Source organism: Bombus flavifrons, chromosome 2, assembly GCF_040668555.2.
Source record: "Bombus flavifrons isolate JBK064 chromosome 2, iyBomFlav1_principal, whole genome shotgun sequence".
NCBI lineage: Eukaryota > Metazoa > Arthropoda > Insecta > Hymenoptera > Apidae > Bombus > Bombus flavifrons.
In genome coordinates, this window is record NC_138443.1 from 1,609,013 (window position 1) to 1,624,461 (window position 15,449).

Sequence of the window (15,449 nt, forward strand, 5' to 3'; positions counted from 1 at the left end):
ACCTAACTTGGCACTGTAGAAAGCAAGAAGCATACGTGGGCGTTGCAGTGACTTAACGTGTGTTCTTCGATGAACATAAATTTCTTTGACATGTAATCGTATCGTCGATCTTGTTGCAGTTCATAAAAATCGCTAGAAAGATCGTGACACGTATCGAAACGATACGAGTAATCGATAATTGTTACGTTACGTCAACCGTATAGTTGTTTGCCTTCTACAAACAAACGATTTAAATTGTAAATTTGTACTGCTTAAAACAAACACAAGATAGCATTCATTCAATAGAACAATAAAAGCGTGTGTTAATTTTAACCTAACGAGATGGAATTTTTTATTCTTTTGCTTTTATACAGTTTTTCATAACCGAACAAACAATAAATTTTATAACTATGTATTTTCGAAGTATTTTCTAATTAAAGCATATATTGATATTGATATTGATATACTGGGATTTATTCCGTGCTTTCTCTTTCTCCTTTTCTACTCGTGTATTTCTACTATTATATTGTATTTATAGTACTCGTGGCAAAAGATTGCAATAAATCCTTCATATCGAATTAATTTCTATTTAGGTTCTTCTTTTACAATCCTCATAATTTTAATAATAATATCTCACCCATTATAATTCGGTATAATTTAATTTCCCTAACAAAAGAGAAGATCAAACAGATAAAAATTGCAAAAGTGTAAAAAGACAGCTGTGGAATATCATAAAAAGGAATTACTGGTTGTAGAAAGCATTCATAAAGCATTAACGTAGATATAATTTCTGTTCCTATAGTCTTTGCACTTCTATATAGCAATGAAGTCTTTATTGCAATGACATTAGATCTATATCTAATGATGCTATCATCATTGTGACAAAGGTGAAGTGAAATGATATGGTATAAATATTGCAGAAGTATGAGATATCCATAACAATCGACATAAAATACTTAATTATGAATTATGTTAAATTATATGTTCGGAAAGTTCGTGCCGATTTTCGGTAGCTGGCATTAGGACAGGTCTGAATATATCAGAATGATTGAAAACTAATGACTCGTGTACATATTCTAAAAGGTGATATTTCAGGCATCTTTAGAAGAAACTTTCGTTTTGATACATTAATTTTTATTAGTTTTATACGCTTTTAAATATGGAAGAAAACAAAGTGCATTATAGGCATTTATAGACGGTGCTATAGTTGAAGGATTTGTGCGGAAATGATTTGTTAGGTTTAAAGCTGATGATTTCAACCTTGAAGATCACGACCGCCCGGGTAGGTCCTCCACCATTGATGAAGATCAGATCAAAACACGGGTTGAGAATAACCCGCGCGTTACGACACGTGAATTAGCAAAAATGTTCAAAATATCAAAATCCACCATTTACGACTATTTTGTGAAGCTTGGCTATATAAACCGTTTTGATGTATGGGTCCCCACGATTTAACGCAGAAAAATCTGATGGATCGCATTTTCACTTGCGACTCGCTCTATAAACGCAACGAGGAGACACCATTTTTGAAACAAGCAGTGACGATGGATAGAAAATGGATTATTTATAATAATGTTGAGCGAAAAAGATCTTTGGAAAGCAGAATGAATCTCCTTTAGCCGCCCCAAAAGCCGGTCTTCATCGGAAGAAAGTCATGCTTTGTGTCTGGTGGGACTGGAAAGGATTCTTGTATTATGAGCTTCTACCAAACAACCAGACGATAAATTTAAGTATTGCTCGCAATTAGACGAATTAAAGAGAGCAATTGAACAAAAACTAACGAATCGGGAGAGCGTCGTGTTTCATCAGGACAATGCACAGCCTCGTGTGTCTTTGACTACTCGACAAAAGCTGTTGGAGCTTGGTTCGGATGTGCTACCCCACCCACTGTATTCATCAGACATCGCATCCTCAGATTTTCACCTATTTAGGTCATTATAAAATTCTCGTAATAGAAAAAATTTTAACTTTTTGGTCGACGTAAAAAATCATATTGAAAAATTTTTTCGTCGAAAAATCTGAGAGGTTCTGGTAGGATGGAATATTCAAGTTGCGTGAAAGATGGAGGAAGATTGTGGAAAAAAATGGCACGTATAAAGTTCAATAAATGTGTATCGAAATTTAAATGTACTGCGTTTGAATTTTCCTTAAAAATCGGAACGAACTTTTCCTTAAAAATCCGAATAGCAATATCTTTATACTGAATTATACTGAAATTTCCTGAAGCAAGATTTACAAAAAAACATTTCCATAACAAAATTCTCCTCGCAATTTAATAATCATTCCATGAAAGAAGAACAAGATCGCACGATAAAATTACGAGAACTGGACTGCAGATTTGTATGCATTTATGGAAAATTTAAAGATGCAAAAATGCACAAGATGTACGTAATATGCAAAAATGTATAAAATATTCAAGGTGCAGTATCCATTCTAATATTTGGTGGGCAAAACTGATCTCTGCCCAGGTTCCATTTTTTCTAATTATATTCGTAAAGATGTGTGAGTTTGCATAAGCATGTAATGTAAAACGATGAAGATAAACGTACATTTTAATTTCCCTGTCTTCGAATCCCACTTCCGCTGTTAGAAACTTCTCGAAATAACTTGTGCTCTTCCTGGGCTGAAGGTACGTTTTTCACGCGACGGTAAATCGCGACAGTAAATTTGCATAAATATTCGTAGTTCAGTGAGAACGTAAGGAATCATCGTTCTATTTATGACGTAACGTTTTACGGAAAGAAACGTTGATAGAACGATTCACTTTAACGTAAGCGCGTTACGAATTTTAATGGAAGCTGTACTCTTCTGGCTATGGCTACTGTGAGACGCGTGGGTATGAAAAGGCGTTATGTTTCCAGGGTTTCACGCGTCACTCAACCCTCCGGGGATCGGCTAACCACTTAGTCGTAATGATAGTTTCTCGCCACAATCGAGTTTCGTATCTAAAGTTCCAGAACAATTGCATCGATTTCCTAATACTGGCTCGTTTACCGGCTAAACCCTAGCCGACGTAAGTACACGCGTGTCTACTCCTTAATTAATATACATTCTTTTATTTACGTACACAAGTTGATGTTCTCTGAGGTTGTTGACCATTTTTTTTCTCTTTGCATCATTTTTCTCGAACATGTACTATTTATTTCGATACTCAAGGATTTCCTGTTTTCTGCACTTTGCAGAAAGTTGCTATGACGAAGATTTTTGGGTAAATATTTTCTCAAATTTTAGAATGAAATACCTCTGGCATTATAAATTTTCAAACACAAAAATATTTATATAATGTAACGTGATAAAGAATATGCTCATTCCTGTTATTTGATCCTGCGTTGTGACCTTTGTACTCCAAAATTCCAATATTTTTTTTACAAGACACACGATATATACATAAGAGACTTCCACGACAAGTGCTCGAATACTCTCGTAAGTAATTACACATGTTACGTATGTATATTCTACATCATTTCAATTCGAATGCTCTTCTAGGAGTTCCGCTTTTCCAAGGTTAAATCTCAAGTATTTCACTTTTCTACCAGATATGTGAAAATAATTTAAGCATTTATCATAGCAATTATCAGCTTAATAGCAGTCATAGCAACTACTTTCCATTCGTTTAGACTCCAAACGCTTAGACTGCGAGTGCGAAGATGAGCGATTCAGCATCACGAGCGAACTCGTAACAGGATCTTCGAGCAGCGAACGTTACGGAGCAAATAAAGAGCTAGATCTGAACGTGCTTGGAATTCACGAAGCTTGCTAATTATGTTTGACTTACGAATTCAGGCTAATTCGCGAAATGATCCAGACGAGAATGAGTCTGGCGCGAGAAACCGTGTGGCGTGTGGCTCCTGCCGTTCCTCGTCTTTTCTATCGTCTCATATATCCACAGGCGAATGTGTAAAATCAATAGGGATATCTTTCAATGGGATTTAACCGCTGCGTCTCGAATCTGCTCGCAGTAGTTTCATAACGCAATCGGCGTTTACGAGCTTCGCCGACTCCTTATCGTTCACATCTAGTGACCGACGTAAACGAACCTTGCGATGGCCGGAAAATCGCTCGAAAAAATTACTTTACAGTCTTTTATAGTATAGTGTTTACTTTGGTAAAAGTTCTAGAAGCGAATTGTAGAAGTTTCATTCGTTAACAGATTGTAGTAATTAGTTAGCTATTGATCTCGAAGAATAGTGGCTTCCTGATACTGTTTGCTACCGAATTTTGGTGATTCTTCCTATTCATAACATCGACAGATACATTTTGGAAATAGACTGCAGGAATCTTTATATATATCGTGTACACTTTTATATTTATTTTATAGTTATATATGTATAGTTTTCGTTACATCTAAGGAAATGCGTTTCGCTCGTGATAGTCATGTAAAAAGTGCTTGAGTTAGATGAGAATTTGCTTAATCAAATCGTGTGTTTAATTATACACTTGAATCTTGTAATATGTATATTGTATTGTATATGTATTGTGTAACACAAACATTGAAATTTTGATGTTGCTTGCAATACCTTCTGGTCTATACTATATCATTGAAATAGTTAAAAATTCTTCGTAACATAAAATTAGCCTTTTGTTTCGTTTTAATCAAAATAAACAAAATTTTAATCGAAATAAAGACATACACGAAATAACAATTACCTACGAATGGTCAGACAGTAACATTGCTTTCTAGACATATAGCGTCACAATTAAACTTCCACTTTGAAAACCGCTAAGAAAACATTTCTACAACTTCAACAGAATTTCAACTTCGTCTTTAATCACAGAATACTGGGAATATGGTTGCCTCAGAATCGGGAAATATTCTAGGTTCTCTTCACCGTGAAGTAACGAGCGTATAAACTTCGTTCAAAGTGAAAGAGGAAAATGTTTCGACAGATTTTGAAATTTTAATTATGATCGCGCACTTCGATCGTGAAAGCTTTGGGTATCAAATTTCCAAAACACGCAAAAGCTCATCAAAAGGCTGGAGAACTGAATTCTTGAAGAGACGATCAAAACTGCCTCGGGGGATTTTTATTCAAGCGACTCTTCTCTCTTTTTCCATCCTGAACAAACGATTATGAGTGTGCTTGACATCGTTCAAGTCGATCGTCATGGTATTTTTTGCAGGAATTATATCTTCTTTTCGTTGTGGGAGTAATCTAACTGCTAATTAGTTGAAAAATCGATTCGACCGATTCGAAACCAATGGAATTCAATAGCCTGAGTTTCAGCATGTTTTGCATCGTTATGAAATTTGATATTAACTTTTATCGTAAAATCTGGATATCCGATATGTTAGCGTAACTCGATATTCGTTCGAAGAAATGTAAAAGTTTCGTTATTAGAAAGTAAGGGACTGAAATTTTAAGGTGTATATAGTAGCCAATCACGTAATATTCACGTAGAATTAATATTTCTTCTATCACTATGGAAATCTCAAAAAGTTTGTATCGTAAGAAAAACTTATCGCTCTTTAATTCATATTTTTCTCTCATATTTTTCATACGTCTAAACATAAAAAAATTAATGAAAAATTATATGTGTGGGTAGCTATCGTACGAGCTTCATATTTAAGGGAAAAAGTTCAGAATATTTAGACGATCATGAGAAAATAGTTGCGTAAAGTTCACTGTAAAAGTAAAGCTTATGGAAGCGGATGAGAAGAATGAAGGGAAGTGTTTCAAAGGAAGTGCTCTTTAATCAAGAAAATCGCGCACATTTTCTCGTCCTGTCCGTAAACTGTCCGTCCCACTACGTTAAAAGCGACTGAAGGAACCGTTCTGTGTTATTAGATTTATAATTGAAGACAAGCCGTAGGACCTCGCTAGCTCGAGTTTTGACACTGTCATCTAAACTCGTTTTCTTCTTTCAGTGAGCGTTTTATTGTCTTTGTAATTGGTTATGCGTTCTTTAAAAGTGCAGGTATTTGGGGAAACTAGATCGACGTGTGCTTTGAATAAATTTATGCTAGAATAAACAAAATTTTTATATAAGGCCGTAGAATAACAATTTAATTTTGATAATCCGACAGAATTATATATTTTTAGAAGATAATTTTTAGTATATCTGATTTAAACTAATACAAGTCTTCGAGAATGAAAGAAACAACAAGACATTTAATTTTTCTCAAAATTATTTAACTTTGATAATTTAATATATAATATTTAATATAATCATGCCAATTAACATATTTAAAATATAAAATATTTTTTAAAAATATTTTTATTTTTATGGTTGCATGCCTTGAATTAAGATTATCTTGCCTCAAAAATGATCTTATCCTTTGAATTAAAATTTCAGTCTTTGACTTGATGCATCAAAATAATAGAATTGTGATTGCTGTAAAATTTCATGAAATCCTATAAATTGATTGCAACAGAATTTACAACGAAAGAAGTAGTAAAAAAAAAATACCAAAAAAAATACCAAACGAGGAATTAAAGCAACACTTATATTCAGGTGGAACTATATTCATTTCAAAACTACGATGGGAAATTACCCAGTACTTGGGATTATAATGTTGACTTTACATTCTGATTTTACAATAACGTCCAAGCTATATACGTTATAACGAGGATTCTAATTGGAGCATATTACAATTATTATAGTACATAATCTTTTCCATAATATGGAATTTACGATGGACTTGCCGTAAAAATAGTAATACAATGAAGTTACTATAAAAATGTAGATACGATAATATTCGTTCTGAAATTTGTACAAAAGTAGTAGATGCGGTAATGCTTGTTCTGAAATTTTTAACTAGAAAAGGGACGAAAAATTACAGTCAAATCTACAAGATTTATAAATCTGACCTATTTTTCAAATCGCGTTTTTAACTCAATATAGAATTTAGATTTCATGTATAAACGTGTCATAGTCTATAGTACATTCATGGATACAAGAGAACCGCTGAAGCACGAATCGATACAACCACGTACTTATAGATACTGGTCCAATAATATTAACTATACTCTTCCAGTCTCTTCGTCTATAAGTGTTCAGATATTCCTAAGTTTCCATTCTACTTGAGTAAAAAGTACTTTTTCATGTGTTCTTTCGATATAGTTGTGTCACGATAATCCGACGTGACATGGCTAAAAATGATCATAGCGATTTATTTCTGTACGATAAAATTGCTCCGACCTGTTTAACTTTCTTTCGATCGTCTTTATTTTTCTTCTGAATAAAATGTCTGTAGATTTTTTGGACGAAATATATGAAAATTTATTGAAATGATACTGAATGAATTGAAATGATTACTTCGGCTTATCTTTCTCTCCTTAAAAATTTTTCCTCTTCTCTTAAATGGAAAAGTTTTATATCAAAGATTATATAAACGTGTTTTTAACGAAATATATGAAAATTCTTCGAATTAATGTATTGAATGAATTTTATAGTATTTTAGATGTAAATATTGAATTTTTCATGACCTGTCGCTCTCTGTTTGAATAGCTATTTTTTTTCTAAATAAGAGGATTATACAAACATTTTGAACTAAAATCTTCTTAGAAAAAGAGATAAAAGCCAAAGTTTCAAAATTAAATTAAAAAGATATTTCAATATTTACGATTTTCTACTTGGTCGTTAAAATATAAACGATAAGTTTCTATGTTCTGTAATTAGTTCTAGCTATAATTCTGCTAAGTCGTAAGGGCGTATTTGCAACTTTCGTTTAAATCAAATCACTGCTGTCAGATAGTTCAGAAATGGTTTACCTATGTGCATATTAAACAAGAAAGCCGTATCAGTATATAAAAACCGAAGATATAAAGTTTTGTATTCCTATGCGAAATCGACGATTGACTGTTAAATGCTAAAACTCGTTCTTAACGTCTAAAAGTCAAAACCAACTTTTGGACAGATACGCCAATTTGAATTAACACGGCGGTATTAATGAAGTCAGTTTCTGCATTCGTATCACGGAAAGGCACAGTCGGATGATTTCGCAATTACGTTGACGTTTCGTTGACTCACGCGAAACGCTACACTAGTTTATAATTTCAATCTCGATGCAAGTCGCACGGTGTTCCATTATACAGAGAGGACACGTTAACTATGTTTAGCGTAGTATATGTAAAGGGATAGTATAACTATTCCTTTTTATCATAATAATAATTCACTCTGATACGGATTTCTATATTATAAGATAGCGTTCGTTAGACTATCGACTGGCCTAGATCCTTCTCAAGGATGTTCTCAACGCGATCATCGTTCAATTATCCGTCTTCGCTCTGATTCATTCTCTGTTGCATATTAAAATATATGCTAATGAGAATTTGCTATCTATTTTCTCAATTAATTTCGTTTTTATTGTTGGAATTTATTGACAGTGTGACTGGTAGATAATTGATTTAAGAAATATAAGGTACATAATTAATCGAGGGTTTGTAAAACAAATTCTGTAAATCTCACACACATGTCAATATACAATTACAATATATAATTCAATATGCTTGATCGTATTTGTTTATGAATGTATGGAGACCCTTATGTTATTTAATTAATATTATTCATTTTTATAAATCACAAGTTAGAAGCTATCAGTGTCGACAAATTTCTTTGCACAGGAGCGTCAAATTTTATGAGTTCTATGTTTATTTGACATCAAATTGTGCAAGGCGAAGTCTATCAATAAATAATCTTAGTGAATTGGCAAATTATAGATTGTAGCTTGTAAATCATTGCGCAAGAGGATCATGGTAATTATATGTTTGTTCTCCGATGAATTTTTCTATTTGATCATTAAAGCCTTTTAGCAGTGTGAAGAATGAATCAATAAATAATTGGTTAAACGTTTATGAACACAAATTTTTGACAAGTCTCATACACCAGTGGATTTCTACATTGAATTAAATCCCAGTTTTCTCTTGAAAATATTCATTTATATAGATATAACTATATAGATAATTAGAATTTGATTTCGCGATAAATCTTTTTATTTGACTATTCAAGCGAATGCAAATTTTATCTGTTAAATTTCAGATTAAATTAAAATCTATATGCCCGACCATGTTGACGTAAATGAGATAAAGTAATTGAGGATCCTTCAAACTAACTAAATTACGCTTTATATGTAATTTAGTAGCGTTAAATGGTAAAGTAAAGGACGCAGATATGAAATGTTTACTTGGATGAAATATCATTCACATGTTGACGTACAATTTGTAGTGACTTTTATGATGAAATGTCGAAGGAATCGCATGATAGAACATGTTTTTAAAGCGAAACAAAATAACGTAGAGTCGTTATACAAAAGCTGAACATATCTACTGATCGCTTGTCAATAACGCCGGAAACCACCACGTATAACTGCAGAATATAGAAACTTTTATGCAGTTTCTTTTAAACAATGAAGAATCATAAATATTGTTTTAAGAATGTATATATACGAGTAAGAAAGGGTACGATATAATGAAAAAATAAGTTAAATATAAAATAGAATGATAACTACGACTATAATGAAGAATTTTTCCACATATCTTTAAATGTCTTGAAGAACAGTATTCAGATACTGCAATATACGCACGTTTGTGTTTAAACAAAACAAAATATAATAAAATATCATAGTGTCAGGAATAAAATTATTAAGGGCTATCCTCTGTACAAAACAATAATTTGAAGTCCAAGATTTCATAACAGACACGAATAAACAGAATCTTCAAAGCCCCCTTCTCTTTATATTTCATATTCTCAAGTAACGCTGAAATGCATTCGCACAGAAAAGACCATCAAGCAGCCAAAAAGCACGAAGAAACCTAAACCATTCACCAGTGAATCAAATCGATCACTGATACCATCCACCTATAACCACTCAGCAACGGCGGAAGTGGGTGTCGACTGCCTCCAAATCAAAACCGACCAAAAAACCAAAAGCCTAAATTTCATCTCACCAAACAATTATAACAAGATACGAGTGAACGACCAGCTCGTACAAAAATTTATCGGCACAGGGACAATTCAAATTTTAGAGTCGCAAGGCAAAATACTGCTGACCATTTTGGAAGCATTTACGGTCGGAAAGCGTGCTATCATTGCGACAACAAAGGACTGCAAGAGAGAGAAAGAGAAAGAGAAAGAGAGAGAAAGAGAGAGAGAGAGAGAGAGAGAGAGAGAGGAGGGAATTTGAAAGGCGGGGATCCGCGAGTCCATGAAATGTCTCTTTATTCACTGGTTGCTGGCTCGTTTTGCGCGGAAGGATTGGCCCTGTAATCGGGTCGCGACATGGAACACTTGAGAAAATTAGAAGCAGAAAATTTCACGCCAGGAGGCAAATCGATTAGCCAGGCTCGCCCACGTTTTTCACTGGTCGACGTTTCGAGTGGCGTGTGCAGCTGAGAAACGTTCATGTCACGGCGAGGAACGACGATGAAATGAGGAATAAAAAAGAAAAGAAGGCTACGAGCAGTGAATCGAAGGAATAGAATTATTGTGGATCGATATCGATACGGTTGACTGGTTGGTGCACGATCGGTACAAAAGCTGTCGAGCACAAAGAAAAATCGCCGAGGTCTGCGAGGGTATAGAGGTGGGGAACGGTTCCGAAGAGATGGACGAACTACGAAGGGACGATGACGAGCGGACGAGCGACGATAAACGAAGAAGTCGAAGGTAAAGAGGAAAGTTTTGAAACGACAGAGCCAAATATCGTCCAACGACCGTTCTCGGAAATAGTTCTGGGATCAAGTGACCGAAAATGCTTGCTTTGCATGATGATCGAAGGCCTAGATTGTGCTACTACCCACGAAATGTTCCCCCCTTTTATCCCTATACCCTTTCGTCCTTATCTAGGACTGATCACCAGGCGACAGAGGTACAGTGTATATTGAGAAAATGTAAAAAAAATAACTTTCGTCTTTTTTCTTTTCAAAAGATTAACACGAAAAAGGAAAAGAATAGAATGTAAGATAAGAAATATCGGTTCTATATAAAAGGTAATCAAAGAAACATATAATCTCTGTTGTGAAACACTCTAATTTGCTATCGTCTACATAGTTCCTAGCCATTAAGAAGGACCATTACGAGCACGATCGAAAAGACCGTTTAATAAAGACCTGGAATTTCACAAAGTCCATAAAAAGACGTCTATTTATGACATCAACGGAGAACCGCCAAAGGAAAGCGATATCTAGCTGAACGAAGGAGGAGAGCACCGAAGAAACGGCCCTCTTAAGGGAGCTTAGGAAACCGTACAACTTTTCTTCAACCGAAATTCCTCGCCAGATTTAAACCGAAAAAAATCATCAGCGCCGAAATCGATCAGTAGAGCCGAAACACATTTTCACTAAACGAAGAGATAGTTGCTATAAAGAAACGCAAGAGGGATATTTTGATGAAAAAAAAAACAGTACTCACGGTGCTTGTTCGTCGGTTGCCTGCTCTCGAACGATGCTCGCAAGCTTCCTCTGCTCGCTGGTTGCTCGCTGGTCGACCTCGACACGGACCGGGACCGATTCGGAAAACGAGCGTGAACGAGTCTCGTGTCTGACGATGTGAAGGAAAGAAAAAACACACGGGGCGGTCGCGTTTTACAAGCGCATCGTTATACGCCCTGCGACATCGACGACGGTGTAGACGGTGGAAAATCTATCGGTGGCACGGTCTCTCGACGGTGGGACACGAGTGCGCCTGACCGGTGGCGGACACGAACATGGCCGACCCGACGAAATCGATAAAACACGTTACGTTTTCCGCCGTTTCGACGGAGCCGACGCTGTGCACCTTCCGCCCCTTCTGGACAGATGCGTGCGCCGGAGACGTCGAGCCGTCGTCGACGATCAGCACAACGTTGTTGTAGTCGTAAGAGACGTTACGTTGAACGACAGGCGCTTGATGCTTCCGCCTTCTAACTTTCCCATTATACTTTTGATACATCTACCTTTTCGTGATCTTCTCTAATCTTCTCCGGTTCTCTGAATGGTAGGGTGTAGAAAGACTCATTCAGATTTAGGAGTTGTTCGAATTCAAGTCGCTTCATACTTCAAGTTTGTGTTTACGTACACTCTCGTTCATAAGTATTAGGATACCTACTGGTTAGCTTTATATCAAAGAAAAGATCGATCGATCGGAATTTTGTATCCGTGAAAGATCATGATCAATGTGACGATAATTTGAAACTGTACGAGTTGCAGTAATATAGCAAATTATCGTAACTGGATGTTGTTTGTATAATTTTTTAGTCTGAATACGTTCTATCTTCGATGCCTCTACGTTTTCGTGATCATCCCTAATCTTCTCCAGTTCTGATTTTATAGACAGTAGAGAGGCTCATTCAGATTTAGTGGCGTTAATTCAAGCCGCTTCAAACTTCAAGTGTTTATATACACTGCCGTTTGTAAGTATTAGGATACCTATTAGTGGATTATCAGAATTTTGTGTTCAGAAATTTAGTATCATGGAAGTATTGTTAACGAAAATATAATTAGCGATGTTAAGTAATAAACATTAGAGCATTTCTTAATCTCGTAGGGAAATGAGTATTAATTCAAATTGTAAGGGAAAAAGTGACAGATAAAAATTTGTTCTATTTGTTTTATGAAAAACTATTTTCATTTAAACACAGATGAGAAGAATTGAAATGAATTAGATAAAAGTGTTTGGAAAATTTATTCAAAATATGATCCTGAATATAGTTGAGTCTTGAAATCAAGTAACACAAATATAGTGGAAAGATTAATAGTACGAATACTTAAATTGTCTGTAACTATGTACATATATCATCCAATTAAAGCAATGATCTAGAAGCACGGCTGATGTAGATAGAGAAGAAAGCAATTTCATTTGAAAAGTTTTTAAGCTAAGACTTCAAACAAGATAGTAATTCTAAGAGATTTTAATAATGTTCTAACATTTACAGTTTATTTCAACCTTTTTTTACTTCTGAACAGGAATGTAAGCTAGGTTAATTTTATTAATCTTCTACTGGATCGTCTCTACAATTTCTATTTTGCTTTTCATTCATTTTCTCCGCTATAAAATCACAATATGTACATTTTCACTCGGTTTTATAATGCGTATAGTAATCACGATGTCTAAAATTATAGTAGCTACAATGTTGCCTTTGTTTAACATTAATCTTCATTTTCTATGTCAAAAATTCGTGAGCATGAAAAATCGTTCCCCTTTTCCTTTTGTCTTCGTCGTTCATGCTTCGTAGCTGTAAAAGCATTGTTCCATTTTTATTTTGTTTTATTTCTCATTCTTTCCACTTCAAAGTTGCGAAAACGCGACAGAAATTTCATACAGTTCCGTTTTTTTTTTTAATTCTTTTCACCCGCAGTCGCTAACATTCACCTCCATCAGTCAAATATACGCAAAAAACCGTACACGCGTATCTTTATTTACTTACTTTCAAACCAACATTTTATACCGTAAAGGAATTACTCAACTGAAACGAAAAATGCAATTTTCGAGGTTGTTCAGTATCTTTTGCAAGAAAGTCTAATTAAATTACTATATCATAGATTTTTATTGACCGTATAAATTCTCCGAGTTCAATTTAATTAACTTGTTTGAACTTTATGCTGCATAAAAGTTTTATTTATGAAGTCAAGAAAATTAAGAATGTAACTGGTAATTAAATTTTCTTTTGCACTACGGGGATAGACAATTAAATTACTGCTTGTACAGACAAAGTTATATATATAGTTATAAGGACCTGATAATTACGTATGACGAAAATATAATTAAATGTAATTAAATAAAAATAGAAAGTATAGGAAGAAAATATAACAGTTCGCCTTTGCTGTTTAGTTGATTTAAATTAAGTAAAAGGAAGTGTTGTAACATAGCATTGAAAAGAACAACTTATTAAGTACAGATTATTCTAAAATAAGCTTGTTAAACTTATAACGTATAATAATATTTTTGAAACTGATCTAAATTCGTAATACAAATGAAGTCAGGCAGATTCTATGATTCAAAATAAGACGAAAATAAAAATTAAATTTCGTTGGAGGTTTCATCTTTCAGAAAATCGAGATTGAATGTTTAGCAGGTGCATGTATATTTGATCAATTCCTGATTGAACAGAAGTGGATAATCGACAGAAGGTTATTTTACCTATTACTATATATAATATCTACTATAAATTAATACAAAGTATGACTTTTGCTTCTCCCCGGTAATTTTTAAATGTTTTATATGAATTTAGATATTTATAATTTTACCATATGTTACAATATATCACGAAAAAATAAATTCATTAATAGAATGAAAGAATCACGCTCAGAGGGGATGAACAAACGATTCCATGGTACCCGCTGTTCAGTAGAGTGTAACTTATCGACCAAATATCGACTTACGGAACTTCAGTTTATGCACACTTTGTCGGACATAACGTTGAAGAGCATTCTCGAATCATTATTTAGAGGCTAGTGCTTGGCGTCGAGTGGATCTTCAGTTTTATTTCAACGAAAGTAGTTCAGCCTGCTTGCGCTTTAAAACTTCACCAATTCTATTGGCAAAGACTACTTTATCGAGATGGAAAATACGGAAGTAATCGAGCAAGACGATTCGTGGTCGAACGATTTAAACGATTCGGATTTAAATGGCATTCGAAACGAAGTATCGTCTGCATCGATTTATGGAAACGGCTTAGAATCGCCTATATTGGGTAGTTCTTTTCGAGTTCCGGATATACCGAAGAGATATATCGAACCGATAGCTCTTGATACGTCGCTACCTTACGTGAGTATGTCTCTATCGATAACTTGGTATTCTATGGTTTCTGTTTTGGAGGCGGGTATATTCAAATCTGAATACAGAAAGCGTTTGTTTTATTTGTATTGTTATTTAAAATCGGAACATGTAATAGATCGATTTATTGTAGAATACTTTTATGACAAATTTATATTTCCAGATTCCAGTTTATATGCATTTGAAAACATATGATTTAAAACCTATCGAAAGACCATCAACACCTCCTATATTGTCTGAGTTACGATTGAAATGTCAGTAAGTAAACGTGTAAATGTTAGAGAAACGTTAGTTCTTTCAGATAAATTATTTTCACAACACGAAATTTTTCAATATTGAAATACTCTAAATCGAATTGGAGAAAAATGGGAGTATTTAAAGAACTGTTCCGAAAAATTTCAGAAACGATGCTGAGTCGTGTAAATCCTCTAAAGCTCTACCGTCCTCCAGAAGAACCAGTAAAGAGAGGTCTTCTATCTCCTTAAAACCGCGGGAAGCAAAATGAATTTGAAAATGATATATCAGATCGATTTTGTTAATGTATTTAATTAACGCCATTTCTATATGATACAAACTTTACTTTATCTTTATATAATTTAGTTGCCAACTACAAAAATAAAAATATATGAATTTTTAAATTAATATATAAGAATAGATATTTCATATAATTATTGTAGTTAATTTCGTTATACTTAATCTGTAGTTAATTTATTATACATTTTACAATATATTTATTTTAATATTATTTTCTTTGATTTAACAATTTAATTTAATTTAAC

The 15,449-nt window shown here is 34.0% G+C and overlaps 2 protein-coding genes across 5 annotated transcripts in view; one reads left to right on the plus strand and one right to left on the minus strand.

The window, feature by feature from the left end:
• Syt1 (synaptotagmin 1) overlaps window positions 1-15,449 on the minus strand; it is a 44,756-nt gene that overhangs the window by 24,105 nt on the left and 5,202 nt on the right. For 2 of the 3 annotated variants that reach the window (XM_069132007.1, XM_069132004.1), the window contains exon 1: window positions 11,329-11,464. The exons of the other annotated variant lie outside the window; for it this stretch is intronic. The gene's annotated coding sequence lies outside the window, so the exon portion shown is untranslated. Of the gene's footprint in view, window positions 1-11,328; window positions 11,465-15,449 lie in introns of those variants that run through there. 3 annotated transcript variants of the gene reach the window in all.
• LOC138189826 (WD repeat-containing protein on Y chromosome) lies at window positions 11,723-15,300 on the plus strand. 2 transcript variants are annotated; one of them, XM_069132011.1, is made up of 4 exons: window positions 11,723-12,307; window positions 14,184-14,661; window positions 14,834-14,928; window positions 15,073-15,300. In XM_069132011.1, exons 2-4 carry the CDS (start codon window positions 14,455-14,457, stop codon window positions 15,173-15,175), a joined length of 405 nt encoding a protein of 134 aa, XP_068988112.1. In that variant the 5' UTR covers window positions 11,723-12,307; window positions 14,184-14,454; the 3' UTR covers window positions 15,176-15,300. The 2 variants fall into 2 exon arrangements, with proteins under 2 accessions (XP_068988112.1, XP_068988113.1); XM_069132012.1 differs by lacking the exon at window positions 11,723-12,307 and adding an exon at window positions 13,783-14,095.

What these genes read in the sequence shown, in the direction of transcription:
- LOC138189826 (XM_069132011.1), top strand. Translation starts at nt 14,455, where the DNA reads ATGGAAAATACGGAAGTAATCGAGCAAGACGATTCGTGGTCGAACGAT. An exon ending in TTGATACGTCGCTACCTTAC is followed by an intron (nt 14,662 to 14,833) that starts GTGAGTATGTCT and finishes TTATATTTCCAG; the next exon opens with ATTCCAGTTTATATGCATTT. An exon ending in GAGTTACGATTGAAATGTCA is followed by an intron (nt 14,929 to 15,072) that starts GTAAGTAAACGT and finishes GAAAAATTTCAG; the next exon opens with AAACGATGCTGAGTCGTGTA.